Here is a 15528-nt window from a genome sequence, read left to right on the forward strand (position 1 = left end):
CATGTCATTAGCATGACTGATTTGCATATGCCACACCTCCTGACATCACCTATCCTGGCTGTTTTGGACCCAATCCTGGCCATTCAGGGCCAAAACTGGGTCCAAAATGTAAAAAATGGGGCTGAAAATGGCCGAAAAAGGGCCCAAAATGGTCAGGATCAGGCCTCTGCTGAGCGGGAGAGTGATCCAGCACCTGTCAGAGGCCCTATCTGGGCCGTTTCGGCCCCAATCCAGGCCAAAACGGGCCCAAAATGGCCAAGAGTCAGGTGGGTGGGGCCACCTGACATGTAACCTCTTTGGGGAACTGCCGGAACAGCATTCCAGCACGTTCCCCCTTGAAATGAGCCCTGGTGTAGAGGCCATCAGCAGTGGAATTGTTAGGGGTGGCCTTTGGGATGGAAGTCCAGGAAGCCCTGGACAGGAGCTCCATAGGGGAACCCAAACGCACACTGTAACTAGCAAAACCTGTTGAGAGCGGGGGGAGTTTAAACGCGCATCGAATCAGGCCATATCTATGCCATGGAGGCAGTAGGATGTGGGGTTGCCAGCTCCTGGTTGGGAAATTCCTGGAGATTTGGGGTGCAGTGGAATCTGATGAGGATGGGATTTGGAGAGGGACCTCAGTGAGGTATAATGCCATAGAGTTCACCCTCCGAAGCAGCCGTTTTCTCCAGGGGAACTGATCTCTGCAGCCTGGAGATCAGTGGCAAGCCCGGGAGATCTCTAGCCACCACCTGGAGGTTGATTGACTTGATTGATTGTATTTATAATCCGCTCTCCCTGTGAACCGGCTCAGAGCAGATAACATCAGTGTTATGTATTGGTCGAGCTTCTATCACAAACAAGGCTCCTGAAGTCTGCATTGTCATTGGTTGTTTAGTGCTGGCAGCAGCCAATCATAACAGCACAATAAAGACCAATCACTATGCTGTAAGTAAGTTACAATGTATGTAGCTGATGCAAACAAGGGCTTCTAGTTAGGTGATTCTTATTGGGTGTTAACAAAGCTGGGGCGTGGTTTGGGGATTGAAGTTGTGAATATCTGCAGCTTGCTGCCTGTGTTTCAGAGATGTTTCTGCTGAATAAAGAGCTTGTTGGAATCGCTGTAGAGTCTGAACCCACTACTTAACGATCAGCATTAAAATCTACAATAAAATTTGCTTTAAAACCGTCAAATAAACATACAATTCCATTGGCAACCCTCGTGGGATGGCATGAGACGTGATTGTTGAACATCCCATTCTGTGCTATGCATCTAAAATGTTAACCCTATTAAGTCCAGACTAGGGGGGTCTCCGCTAGGTAGTTCGTGAGCTATCCGTAGCTCGCTAGTTTGTGCATATCCTAAACTGGCGAAAGGATGGCGAAAATGTCTGCAGTAGGTTTTTTTTAAAAAAAGCTCTCATTTCGTAAGATTCTTCTCTGTGCTGCTTAGCTCCTAACTTCATTTCTGCTGCTTTTCCTCGTCTGTATTTGTTTATTTCTTTAGGATATTTCTATGCTGCCTCTTCAGAATTCAGCTCGTGGTGGTTTAAAAACCACAATATTTTTAAAAAAGCCATTAAAAAGTGATTGGACATAGGCAGCATCAAAACTACCCATAAGACAGAAGCAACCCATTAAAAACTAAAAGCCTGAGTAAAAAAAGAGGCGTTTTGCCCCCTTGCCTGAATGAAAGTAAAGTTGGCACCAGAGGGAGGGACCTCTGTGAGGTATAATGCCGTAGATTTCACCCTCTAAAGCAGCCGTTTTCTCCTGAGGAACTGATACGTTGCGCTGTAATTCTGGAATATCACCAGGCCTCACCCCTCCTAAGCTTACAGTGCAATCCTAAGCAGAGTTACACCAGTCTAAGCTCATTGATTTCAATGGCCTTAGACTGGAGTAACTCTTCTTAGGATTGCACTGTTAGTCATTGTTCTTGCCAAGAACTGAGTAAGACTATGGTCTGCTCTGAAGAGGTTATTAAGACAGCCTAATTATGAACCATTTGTGCCTGTGCTGGTTGCCAGGGTAGTAAAACTTGCTCCGCTCCTTCTCAGAATGACTCTGGCTGACAGACTGGAGATATGAGCATTTACCAAGTGCTAATTTGACATAGTCATTTGCTTGTATTGTCCTGCCAAGTATCTTAGCACAACTCTGAGTCCCTAAATTTCTGGTTGGGTGGAAAGATTTTCTTCACCACTTGACAGGAAAATATGTGTGACGGCCTTGCCAATTACCTATGTGCCAAAAAACCAACAACCCTTTGGCTTATAGGTTGAGTACCTGCTCATACATCAAAGGTCCTAGGTCATATATATCTGGCCTGCTAAGTTGCCACTTTCCAGATGATCTTCTGTATAGATGCCCTCTAGCAAAATAAAGCAGAAGATAGTCGGAGAGTGTCTCTACACGAGACAATTGACACATGAAGAACGTGTGTCAGGAGTTGCAATGTTGGCCAGGAAGGGTAGTTTAAAAAGACAGAGCCAACCGTAGGGCAAAGGCTTTGCTATATGCTGAAGCTGTGTGAAGGGGCTGTGAGATGCCAGAAGGGAAACTTCAGCCCATTATAACCTCTCCAGGTTCAAACCCGGCTCTGGAAGGCAGCTCCAGCCCATTTCCATTCCTCACTGCCTGCTGCTTGAGATCCCCCACAGTTTTAGACCGAGAGGTGAAATTGACAGAGCCTTCGGGAGGCAAAGATGAAATTGACAAACCCTCTGAGGAGCGATCTACGCTGGCTCTGTCTTTTTAAACTATGCTTGCCAGCTAACATTGCGTCTCCCTACATTTGACGAACACACACCAAGGAATCTTGTGTAGAGAACCTCTGAGCTATTCTCTCAATATATGCTTTAATTGATTCCTCATTGGAAGTGGGAGGAAGTGAAAAATGTAGTTTAGCATATCAAGGCATGGGCAAATCCAACCGAAGCAATGAGATATCTCCCAAAGTAACACTTGAACTATCTATGCCTGTAGGTGTTCATGAGAATGTAGCTGGGCATCATAAATCCAACCATGTTCACTCACAGGAAATTCCACTGATTCCCATGTTGCAGTCCTGTGCTTGCTGACTTGGGTATATGCACCATTGAACACAATGGGATTTACTTTGGAGCTAGAATGCATAAGATAGGGGCTTTAAGTCTTTCCTGAGAATCAGCTTTACCAGGAATAATGTGGCCAGGTCAACCTTATGCATTTTAGGGCTTGTGGTAGAATAATAGAATCATAGGGTTGGAAGGGACCTCCAGGGTCATCTAGTCTAACCCCCTGCAGAATGCAGGAAATTCACAACTACCTCCCCCCCACCCCACACACACAGTGACCCTTGCTTCATGTCCAGAAGATGGCAATACACTGTCAGGATCCCTAGCTGAACTGGCCTGGGAAAATCAAAACGATGCAACATCTTTTCAGGCTATCAAGCGCAATCCACACAGTTTTTTTCCCCTACACAAACCTGGTTGAAATGAATAGGATCCATACACTGTTTGCAGTCAGGCAGTGGAATCCTACACAGAGTTACATGCTTCTGTTTCCACTGAGGTCAGTAGGCTTAGGAGGAGTATAAATATATTGAGGTTGGCGCTGCAAATGTCTTTCCCTAGAGAAATTCTTTCGTGAGGCTGGTTTTCTCCTCCGCTCTTTTCAACATCCAACCTAATGAAGAATTCTGGTTCTAGAATACTCAAAAGCTTGCACAGGGTTTTGAGTTATGTTGTCTAGATTTTAAGGCTGGAACCCTTAAACCCTAACACTTTTATTTTTAAAAAATCTCTTGCAATTTTCTTTTTACTCTTTAAAAACAGGCATTTAAAATCACTTTAGCTTTTATGCCTGTAACAGTCCAATAAACTCAACTGCAAGCAATTATTATAATTAATAATAGAACCCAGTGAAAATACACATCAACACAGGGCAGAACTTTTACAAATAAAATGCAAAATACATCCTCACTACGGTTGCCAGCCTCCAGCTGGTAGCTGGAGATTTCCCAGAATTACAACTGATCTCCATGCAACAGAAATCGGTTCCCCTAGAGAAAATGGCTGCCATGAAGGGTGATCTCCATGGCATTATGCCCCACTGAGGCCTCTCCCCTCCCCAAACCCCGCCTTCTCCAGGCTCCACCCCCCAAAATCTCCAGGAATTTCCAAACCTGGACTTGGCAACCCGAAAAGCATGCCAAACAGAAATCACAGAACAGGACATATTTTCTTACCCCAACATGAGAGAAAGCCCTTCAAAAGTGGATGTTTCGTTCACATAGTGCATTTTTTCTATTGCCCTTCCTCCAAAGTGTCAGGGCGGCATACGTCCATTCTCCCTTCCACCATTTTATCATCCCAACAACCCTGTGAGGTAGAACAGCCTGAGAGAGATTGACTGGCTCAACATCACCCAGTAATTTTTGTGGCGATTGGGGATTGGAACCGAGGACTCCTCACTGGCTTTCTTTTTGCCAATTTCCAAAGAAAAATAAAACTGCCAAGGTGGAGAGATTTCTTAGTCAAGGCTTTCCACAGCTGGCATGTCTCTGCCAACAAGCTTCTAGTTATCTCCTGATGGATTTCTGATAATGGTGGCGACCTGTGCAGAGACTTCATGGAAAAGGGAGATTTTCCTTTGCGTAAATCAGAAGATAGGAGCCCCGTGGCACAGAGTGGTAAGCAGCAGTACTGCAGCCCAAACTCTGCTCACAACCTGAGTTCGATCCTGGAGGAAGCTGGGTTCAGGTAGGGGGCTCAAGGTTGACTCAGCCTTCCATCCTTCCGAGGTCAGTAAAATGAGTACCCAGTTTCCTGGGGGTAAAGTGTAGATGACTTGGAGAAGCCAGGCAATGGCAAACCACCCCATAACAAAAAGTCTGCCAAGAAAACGTCGTGATGTGACGCCCCCCCCCATGGGTCAGTAATAACTCGGTGCTTGCACCTTTACCTTTTAAATCAGAAGATAAATGTGTCCTCATACAAAATTATGAAGCAGCAGCACTGCATTGGAGGCTATGTGACATTTTAAAAGTAGAAAACAGAACTTCCCAAGTTGGAAGAAATCTGTGGCATGTGGACACTGCACATGTGTCTTTTGGAATATGCATGGAACCTCACAGGGTTGCCGATGTCAATGTGGGAACCAGCGTTCTCCTGGAATTACAACTGATCTCCAGGTGACAGATAGATCACTTCCCCAGGAGCAAGTGGCTGCCTTGGAAGGTGAACTCTATAGCATTTTACCCTGCTGAGTTCCCCCCACCCCAAACTCTGCATTCCCCAGACACCAGGAATTTTCCAAGCAGGAGTTGGCAAAATTAATACAGGGGCTGCTTCACCATTTTTTTTTAGATATGCCCAGGGCTTTTTTTCAGCTGGAACATGGTGGAACGGCGTTCCAGAACCTCTTGAAAATGGTCACGTGGCTGGTGGCCCCGCTCCCCGATCTCCAGACAGAGGGGAGTTTTAGATTGCTCTCCACGCTGCCGAGCAGCACGGAGGGCAATCTAAACTCCCCTCTGTCTGGAGATAAGGGGACGGGGCCACCAGCCACGTGACCATTTTCTCCTCGGGCAACGGGCAACCCACTGAGTTCCACCACCTCTTTTCCCAGAAAAAAAGCCCTGGATATGCCATTTTTAAAAAATGACTTTGGAGAACAATCCTAACCAAGTCTACTCAGAAATAGTCTCATTTTATTCAGTGGGGCTTGCGGTTAGGACATAGCCTTGGAAGAGCTTTCTCTCTTTATGTTGGTATAGGAAATTGTGATTTTTTAAAAAAAAGCTTATTTTATATATATAATATATTATAATATATATAATATATATATATTATATATATATTATATAATAGCATAACGTATTCTGCTATTATTTGCATGCAGCCCTTGACATTAATTTTGGGCACCCATCTGTCATCTGGTTGTTATTACTAATCTTTTGGGGATACTGATCTCCAGTGAACATTCTTTTGCAGTAACACATGAGTGTCTATTTTAAAGAAAATATATGGGACAAAACTTTTTTTTTATTTTTAAACTGCATGGATAAACATTATATATTGACACACACATTATATATAGACACATTATATATAAACATCTATATATAAACATATACAGACACACACATCATATATAGACAAACACGCATAGTAATTTATATATAGTTATTTATAGTCTGCCTTTCTAACTGGGATTCAAGGTGGATTATAGAAAATGTCAATACAATTAACTGGATGAGACAGGCAATAGACAGTGTGATAGGACTTAATATGTAGAAATCTGGAACCAACCAGAGTGGTGAAGCGAAGCCTAACTATAAACATGACCTAAGTATAAACTATGCAAAAATTGCGTCCCTAGTAATGTACTTTTTGCATTATTCAATGCAAGTGTTTAAAGTAGAAGAGAGTCCAGTACCAACTTTACTGTAGCATACTGTAAGCTTTCGAGAATCTCAGTTCTCTTCATCAGATGCATCTGACAAAGAGAACTGTAATTCTCGAAAGCTTATGCTACAGTAAAGTTGGTTAGTCTTAAAGGTGCTACTGGACTCTTCTATTTTGCTACTACAGACTAACACGGCTAACTCCTCTGGATTTATTGTTTCAAGTGATTTCTGCGCTGTTTAAAGCGATGCTTTGGTTGCCTCGATTGCATCGTTTCACGCAACTTGTTTAATTGCAATAGCTTTTTGCATCTGTATGCCTGCATGCATTGTTCTCTTTCAACAGTGGGAGGGGGGCTCTTCCCCCCAGAGTTCACTATAGCCTGCTTCCCAAGTTGCAGGCACCGGTGGCTTTTTAAAAAAAATTTCTTCTTTTTTGTAGGTTCCAAAAACCAGAACGAGAGAAAGACATCTCCGGAATGGGGCCTCCCTCCCTCCCTCCATGGCTCGGAGCTCTGCTGCCTGCGTCTGCCTGGAAGAGAAACACACCAAAGCCGCCGCCGCTGCAGCTTTCCCAGTTTTTTTTTTTTTTTTGGAGTCTCCAAAAGGCTCCTTCTTCTCTTTCATGTACCGCCTCGGTCCAATAGGAATCCAGAGGCTGCCTGCAAGTGGTCTAATCTCAATGAGGTGTCAATCATGTTCCCTGGTGGGTGAAGTAAGGTCTTTTGTAACCGCCTCTGTCTTTGGGAAAGAAGGAAAGGAAGAAAAAAAAAAGAGGGGGAAGAGAGACTAGAACAGAAGAGAGAATCGCAGCCAACTCTGGGTTGCTTGCAAGAAGGCTGTGATTGGAACAGGCTCCGCTGTTGTGTGTCTGCAACTACACACACACACACACACACACCCAAACGTGCATATGTATCTATATGAAATGCATGTAATTGCTTCTGTTCTTATGCTGTGGCTTGGAAAGAAGGAAGAGGACAGATCGGAGCACATGGATTTCTAAAAAAACAGAGAGAGAGACCTGTTGGGAATTTATAGGTGTATATATTTTATATAGATAGCTATATAAAGTGTGTGTTTATCTGTCTGTCTGTACCAAGAGAGGGGAAACAGATTCCTCCCACCTTTATTATTTTTGTCAAAAAGCGATGAACTCAACCACCCTTCGCTGACCCTGTCCGATGCATTCGATGCCCAGAAGATGGGGAAACTTCATTCGAAACATGGTAAGTTTGTGGCAAGGCTTACGGGGAAAATGGGATCACAGGTCTTGTTCGGAGGGAGGGAGAAGGAGGGTATGAAATGCTGCTATCTAACCATCTCTCCCCCCTCTTTTTCTCTCCCTGAATTTCCCTCCCTGCCTTGTTTTCCACATGGATCTCTGAAGCCGCTGTTTGTAAACTGAGAGAAAGTCCCGAAGGTAAGCAGTTCTTTCTCCCCCTCTCCTCACTCCCCCCAACTTCACTCTCCCCTCGCTTTAACCCCAAAAGTTTGTGGGTTCTTTGCATGGATGCTGGGGGTGGGGTGTAGCCTTGCTACTAGTTTCCCTTCTTGGATCTTTCTTTCTCTCCCCCCTCTCTGCTCCCCTCTTTGGGATGGTGTTGGGCTGGAGCAGGCAAATTAAAAGGAGAGTTTGAATCCAGTGTGGCAACTATATCTCTTTTCTCACTCCCCCCCCCTTCCCCTCTGCCCAGGTGATAGTTTTGCTGTGAATGCCTCCCTGGCTCGGAAAGGGCTGGAGGACTGGATGGTGAAGCAGAAATATCTGGGAAGCGGGAGCAGCAGTTTGGGACCCCAGCCCGGCTGTCAGCACCGAACAGTTTGCAGGCTCTCTGGCTCCAGAGTAAGTTACGGGTTCCTTTTCTTGCCTGCCTACAAAGCTAAAGCTTTAATTTCAGCCCTAGTCGTAGCTCCTGGAAAGAAACTCTCTCTTTCTCTCTCCCCCTCCCTTCTACCCTCTTTTTTCATTTGGTTTTCTGTGCTTCTTTGAGAATGCAGTCTGCCCTCTCTTTGAAGGTGATGTAAATTTGCAGGACAAAACATTGTTCTGGTAGGGCAGATAACCCTGTATGATACTTGTTTTTTTTATGAATGGACAGATTATGCCCTCCCTCTCCTGCTTCAGATACCTACTGCAAAATTGCCAAGACCCTAAATATACAAAAGGAAAGTCCTGGGTTATGTTTGTGTGTGTGGCCTCCTTTTATTTCTGGGTGTTTTGCCGTTTGCTTCATGAAGCTGCCTGCTTTCAACTGGCTGAAGTTGTTCTATGAGTTACTTTTTTCTGTAGGATTCTTACAGTGAATTCAATGGGGTTTGACTGGAGTAACTCTGCCTAGGATTTCCCTGTTAGTTGGTGGGTACTGCATGCTCACGGTGGATCACTTGTTGAGTACTATCCCATATGCCAGCGCTGTGTGTGTGCTTTTGGCTACTCGACCATGTAGATTAGGTAGCAGATCTATCTTTTCCTGTCCATCTCTGCATACTTTTGGAGATGCTTGTACCTCTCTTTTGTTTGATTATGACTTTTTCCTCTTCTGGGAATGGAATGAATGGGAGGAAAGAGGGAGGTGGGGTGGGTGGGTGCTCTTATTGTTCTTCGGGCCATTGTTTTCCATTTTGAAAATTTCTGGAATGCTTTCTCTTGGTTCCAGTAGGCTTTGGGCCAGTTCATTTGAGCTGAACTATTAGAGGAGTCTGTGTGGAGGTCTAGAGCTTGGCGCATCCAAGTGTGAGAAAGTTTGGTCTTCACACTGTTGTCTGAATGGAACTTGGTTTTGTGGAAAGCATGGATTTTTTTGTCCAAGGAGAAAACTTTTGGAAAGGCTCAAAAAAAAAGTTGGGTAGAGTAGCAAACTTTATGTGTGTTTCCTCCCAAGGGGATTTTCCAATGTGGAGAAGTGATGTTGCTTAGGTTGCCTGCCTATGCATGCTTTCCTTGGAAGCCTACATTTGAGTAAACATGCACAAGATCGAGTTGTGCATTGCCTCTATGTTCAGGCATTTCTGGAGGCACATTCATTGTCAAAGATGTGTATGTTAGCTTTTCCTGAACATCTGGACTTGCTTTTTCTCCTGTTGTTATCCTTGAAAACAGATATGAAAGGGAGCTTTCTGTAGTAAGCAGGGGAGGTCTTGGGAAGTTTTTACTGGACAAAAAGGTGAATCCACAGATTGCAGTTTTCAAGGGAAGCCAGATTTACACGGTAATTTTACTATTTTATATACCCCCCAAGCTCCAGTCTCAATATTGAATTGTTTTGACGTCTCCATTAATGATCTGGGAAACACTTCAGTTAATATAGGAGTACAGCAAGGCTGTGAGACCATTTCTGGGGGTTACTCAGAATCCTAGTCATGTCATAGGACATGCACATGTTCTTAGGATAGCGCTGTTGTATCCAAATGGCTTATCTATAAATAGACAACAAATGACTAATACATCTATTTTATGATGCCTGTTTTTTGTATGCATAAGTGTGTGTTTCAATGCATACTTCATGTTTAGATTGTTTAGTTTTGCAATCAGAGGCGGGTGGTATTTACATACTACAGAGTCATTTGAAAAGATAGCACTTTACTTTCACCCTGTTGATGGGATATTATCCTTATATGTTTTTGACTAATGCTAGCAAACTCTGTTTTGGTGGCATGGTGAATGCGGACATTGAATCATGGGTTTAAAAAGTCTTTTAAGTATGCCTCTAACTCTCTCAAGTTTCTAGTCCACAACATTTTTACTCCTCTGTTTGCTCTTAGTGATTCTGTGCTCTTTCAGTTTTTCACAAGGGGAAGAGAAGGAAGGCATTTTTACTTGGTCACCTGGAGGCAGTCTGTGTCATAGGTGACCAAATGAACTGTTGTGCTTCAATCCAGGTTTGTAAAGTATATGACCATTTCCCCTGGGAAGAATATTTATTTAATAATCCGAGTAATTATCAGAGTGGTTTTTTTAAAAAAAAATCTTCTAGGCAGTCTTTTAGTAGGGTTTAAGTACTGTTAACTTCACAAAGATGGCAGAAATATGGACCATGTTAAATGATATTGCTCTGATTATTTTTAAAAATTGTGAGTGTATACTTTGTGAAAGCTGTGACAACATTTCAGAGAAATGGGAGAGTGGAATTATTGAAGCCATAATATATTTGTCTATTATATACAGGTTTTTTAAAACCTGTGACTGTTTGAGGTAAGCTTCGTTGCATTCCTGCCTACCACCTTTTGGGGAAAAAAAAAGATGTTCAAACATATCCAGTACCACAGAAGACACAGTTTAAATTCCAGCAGAAGACCTCATCCAATTCCCAGTGTGCGTGAAATTAATTTGGAATATTTGCGAGGGTTGCTGACTCCCAATTATTTATGATTTAGCATTCCAATGATCAGTTTGTCAGTTAGGTAAATGGTTTGAACGTTTTTACTGTGCTGTAATGGAGTGCAAGTTGCTTGGAAGCACTCTTCCAAAACTGCTTCGGTTTGCCTTCCAAAAAGATGAACAGTATTGTAAAGAAATTACTTCTTTGCTCAAGTTCTGTGACTTTCTGCCGAAAGGGAGAAGAATAAACTACCTTAGAGGTCTTTAGAAACATGCCAACTGGATTAAAGACAGAAGATTTATTTATTTTTCGACAATACATAGAAGATTTATTATTTTGTCAGCTTTTCTTGAGATTACTGGTCAGTCCAAGGTGAGATGTGGAAGCCACTCTGCTTATGATCTGAATTTGATGCGGATCATCTTAATTACCAAGTAAAGTTTGTATATACCTGTACAGAGTAATGGTTTAGCTAAACCAGGTTCTGAAAAGAGTTTGAATTAGGGCTCCAAAGCATGCCAGACATTCCAGTTGCAAGTTTTGGTTCCCACTCAGACTTGTTGAAAATGCAGATGCCTTCCTGGCTGGTTTGGGTTACCTGCAACAGCCATTGGGTTAAAGAGAGGCACAAAAAGGTATTCGCCATCACAACTGAGTATTGGAAGAGACAGCATCTTCCTCTCAATGATCTGGTTAGTATTCTGGAAAAACACACGCCTATACACAACAGAGCGGAGCAATCTGTGGATACTTTCTTAAATTCTGGAGCATCTGTCTTCCGTGTTGTTCTTGACAGAGGAGAAGAATGCTTTATTAAATAGCAGGGAACAGAAGAACTCAAACATCACTTGAAGTTATGCGGCTTCTTGGCTCCAGAACAAAACTGCTGCTGTAGCTGGCAATTGCCGCCTTGTCAACTAGAGGCGTAGACACCACATTGTGCAAGGATTTAATGTAGCTGGTTTTTTTTTTCTTAAGCAAGGAGGAAAGAATACGGATGAGTTCACGGGGATTGGACTCCATGTTGCCAAGTCTGGAAGATCTTTTTCATCACTTGTTTTAGGGAAATGGGACTGTGTGCTTTGAACTTCTGATCTGCTAATGATGACAATTTTTTTCCCCTTTTGGTAGAAATGTTGCTTGGCTAGAATCAGCTTTGACCCTCCATTCGCACTGCCCGAGCTCTAATAAGCAGGAAAGTCGTTGTTCCCTGACTCTCACCTAATGCATAGTTCAATTAAGAACGTAAAAAGCTGCCTGCTACTGAGCCACCCCTACGGTCCATGTTGTCTTCTTCGAATGGGCAGGGGTTCTCCAAAGCCTCGAAGATCTTCCCCAGTTCTGCTTCCTTGAGATCCTTTCAAACTAGAAGTTGTAGGGACACCACCTGAAACCTGTACTCTGCACATGTCCTAGAGATGCGACTACATTCCCAAGTTCAGGAGTAACAGCCAAGCAAATAGAAAAGGTCCCAAGTTCAATACCCAGCATTTCCAATGAATTTTCAGAGATCAAATAATCTTAGGTAACTAGACTGGGGCATAGATCTGGGACCCTGGAGGGCATCTGCCATGTGAAGTCCTGGGCAATGTAGACCAGTATCCCAGCTTGGTGTGAAACATATATACATATGTCTAAAGCTTCTGATGTACATATGTCTAAAGCATACCAGTAGGGAGAGTTGTTCCCAACATGGTGCCTGTGGGCGCTGTGGCACCATCTACTATTTCTTCTGTAGTGGGTAGGGTCACTATAAGGCAGGGCTTGCAATTGGCTGCCTTCTTTTAAAGGAAAGAGTGTTCCACGGCTGCAATAGGAAGACTGGTAAGCAAGCACCCAGGCTTTCCTTAGCTGGTGTATGGTTCCATTCCCCATTCAGGCCTAAAGGACTATTACCCTGAGCTTCTTTTGCAAAGGGGGGAGCTTTGTTCTAGTCACAGAGTCTCAGGAGCTGGGCTGTTGCAGGAGGAGAGAGACGTATTCAGGAGTAGAGACCCACCCTTCTTCTCCAGGCCTGTAGCACTCCCAGTGGCTGGATCAGGCTTCCAACCAAAGTACAGATAATACTAACTTTGTCATATCAGTGGCCAAGCTCTGAATAAGAGAGCTTCATATTTTCAACACGGTTTCCATGCCAGTCTTTTGCAAAGTGAGAAGAGAGGTATTGCATGTGGCCCTGCTTCTTGCAGCAGTTGTTTTAGGTTTGGCTCCACCTCTTGTTGCAGCCATTTTGGGTGGTGTTTACCAGCCCCACTGCAGGGCCAATTCCAGATGGCCAGAAATTGCGGTTTTTCTGCGGAAATAATTGCTTACCGGCCACGCGTTCACTTTCGTCTCCATCCGCTTTGTCTCGCAGTGTGCCGTGCCGTCCCGCTTCCGGATGTTCGCACGGCCAACTGAGGTACCCAGGACTGGTTTTTCCTCCCCGTCACAGTTGACGTCGGGGGCCTTCATTGGTTTGCATTTCGTTTTTGTTTAAAAAAATTTTTTTACGTGTTTTGCACAAATGCACAAACGCGCAGGTATGCGAATACGCAGCGTTGACGTTTGTGCGCTTTTGTGCATTTGTGCGCATTTGCGCAGTTTGATGTGCGCAAACGTGCGACTGTGCAAATGGCGCCCAGTTTAAAAAAAAAATTAAGGGAATATTGTTGCTAGCCGGCCGGCAAAGGAAGGAGGGAAAGGGGAGGGCCTCTCTGCGGCGACGAAGCGTCCAGAAGTGTGCAAACCCCCCCATACTGCGTTCACACCGTCCACTTATATAGCGCAACCGAGCGCCATGGACCGCAGGTAAGCCAGGACGGGAAATTGCGGGTTTTTACGAGTGCTGTCGCTGAAAAAGCGAAAGCATTCGCTTTATTTGTGCCCGTCTGGAATCGGCCCTGGTTCAAAACGATTGTGGGCCCTGGCTTCTAAGTTATGGCATTCCGATCTTTAAGCCATCTTTAGTTCTGGAATCCCCATCTCTGATCCAGAGGAGTTAGCCGTGTTAGTCTGTAGTTGCAAAATAGTAGAGTCCAGCAGCACCTTTAAGACTAACCAACTTTATTGTAGCATAAGCTTTCGAGAACCACAGCTCTCGTCATCAGATCTGGACTCTTTACTATTTTGCATCTCTGTGAAGCTGTTAATACCTTCTGGGGCAAAGGTGTGGTGAAAGAACTTCCCAAGGCCAAAAGCCTCGCAAAGAACTTGAGAGCCAAAGAGAATGTGTTTTCATTGATATTTTATGGAGTTTTGCCTCCAAAGCAGAATAGGAAGAAATGTCTGCCGCTGTGTATAGATTTCTCTATTCTTTCAGTAGTTTGCTGTTACAAACTGGTTTTGCAAACCTACATAATTCTTAAGGTTTTTTTTTTCTCTTTTCCCTGAGTATCAACTCAGCGGTTGGGTGAGGGAAGTCAATATAGCATTTGCTTAATTCAGTTTTCTTTTATCTTCAAAGCTATAACAAATGTTCCTAGTTTTCTTCCTTGCATCTTGCAATCCTGTTGGAGTCTTGAAAAAGACTGTCATCTTAATTTAACGGATGTCCCCAAAAGAACCACATGGGGTGAAGTTGATTAGACTTTTCACACTTCTATATCTACTGGGATTCGTCTGCTGACAACACCTGAACATCATTTATGGAAACCCACCAGACTGTTGCATTCTGGGAGAGATGCTTTAGCACGTAGATGGTGGACTGATTCCAGTTTTGCAATGGAATACAGCTGCTACTTCTAAAGAATCCCTGGAGTACCACCTGTTGTGCCGAACGTACAAAAACAAGAGTACATTTCTATTTCTTTTACTAGCGAAGGCACAACTAATGCATGTTAAGGGGCCTTGAGGTTGCAGTTCATGAAGTTCCCCCACATACAGAGTAGTTAAGGCTACATGCTGAAAGTCAGGCAGTTATTCCACATGGCATGGCTGTGTCAAGTGATAATAATAATAACTGCTTATATACATCTCTTCTAGACAGATCGGCGCCCCACTCAGAGCAGTGAACAAGGTCAGTGTTATTTTTATCCCCAAAATACGGCTGGGGAGCTGGGACTGAGAGGAGTGGCCTACCCAAGGGCACCTGCTGAGCTCATGGCAGTTGTGGGAGTTGAACCAGCAGAGGGCTGATTCGCAGCCCAACCACTTAACCGCTATGCTACAACAGCTTTTATAGTAATAATAATAACTGCTTATATACATCTCTTCTAGACAGATTAGTGCCGCACTCAGAGCGGTGAACAAAGTCAGTGTTATTTTTATCCCCACAATACAGCTGGAGAGCTGGGCCGAGAAGAGTGCCTGCTGAGCTCATAGCGGTTGTGGGAGTCGAACTAGCAGAGTGCTTATTCGCAACCCAACCACTTAACCACCATGCTACAGCAGCTTTCATAATAATAACCGTACTTCTATATTGCTCTTTTGGACAGATTAGTGCCCCACTCAAAGCAGTTAACAAGCTCTGTCTTATTATTATCCCCATGTTACAGCTGGGGATCTGGGGCTGAGAGGAGTGGCTTACCCGAGGCCACCTACTAAGTTTATGGCAGCAGAGTGCTGATTCACAGCCCAGCCACTTAACCACTATGCTGCAGTATGGTGGCCCACATGCCTGAAGGACTGCCTCCGTCCCTATGAGCCCAAGTAACCTCTCAAGATCAGCTCAGCAATTTTTCTTGGGGAGACTCTCAGTCAAAACTGTAACTGTGAGAACCAGACCCCTTTCAGTGGTTGCAACTCCCCTGTGGAATTAGCTCCTGCTGGAAGGAGTTAGTTTTTGTCAAGATTGTGATGCCTTCCTTTGTAAGCAAAAGTTTTATGTGGAAAGTCTGATGTGCGTGCTTA

The 15528-nt window shown here is 44.0% G+C and overlaps 1 protein-coding gene across 1 annotated transcript in view; it reads left to right on the top strand.

The window, feature by feature from the left end:
- Nucleotides 1-7171: 7171 nt before the first annotated feature.
- The window catches only part of NKD1 (NKD inhibitor of WNT signaling pathway 1), a 155439-nt gene continuing 147082 nt past the window's right edge, over nucleotides 7172-15528 (top strand). Inside the window, exons 1-3 of the mRNA XM_055000578.1 lie at nucleotides 7172-7605; nucleotides 7767-7799; nucleotides 8074-8222. Coding sequence (XP_054856553.1) covers nucleotides 7581-7605; nucleotides 7767-7799; nucleotides 8074-8222 — 207 coding nt within the window. The 5' untranslated portion in view covers nucleotides 7172-7580. The remainder of the gene's footprint in view (nucleotides 7606-7766; nucleotides 7800-8073; nucleotides 8223-15528) is intronic.

The sequence above is a fragment of the Eublepharis macularius genome, chromosome 16 (genome assembly GCF_028583425.1).
Source record: "Eublepharis macularius isolate TG4126 chromosome 16, MPM_Emac_v1.0, whole genome shotgun sequence".
In the NCBI taxonomy this organism is placed as follows: Eukaryota; Metazoa; Chordata; class Lepidosauria; order Squamata; family Eublepharidae; genus Eublepharis; species Eublepharis macularius.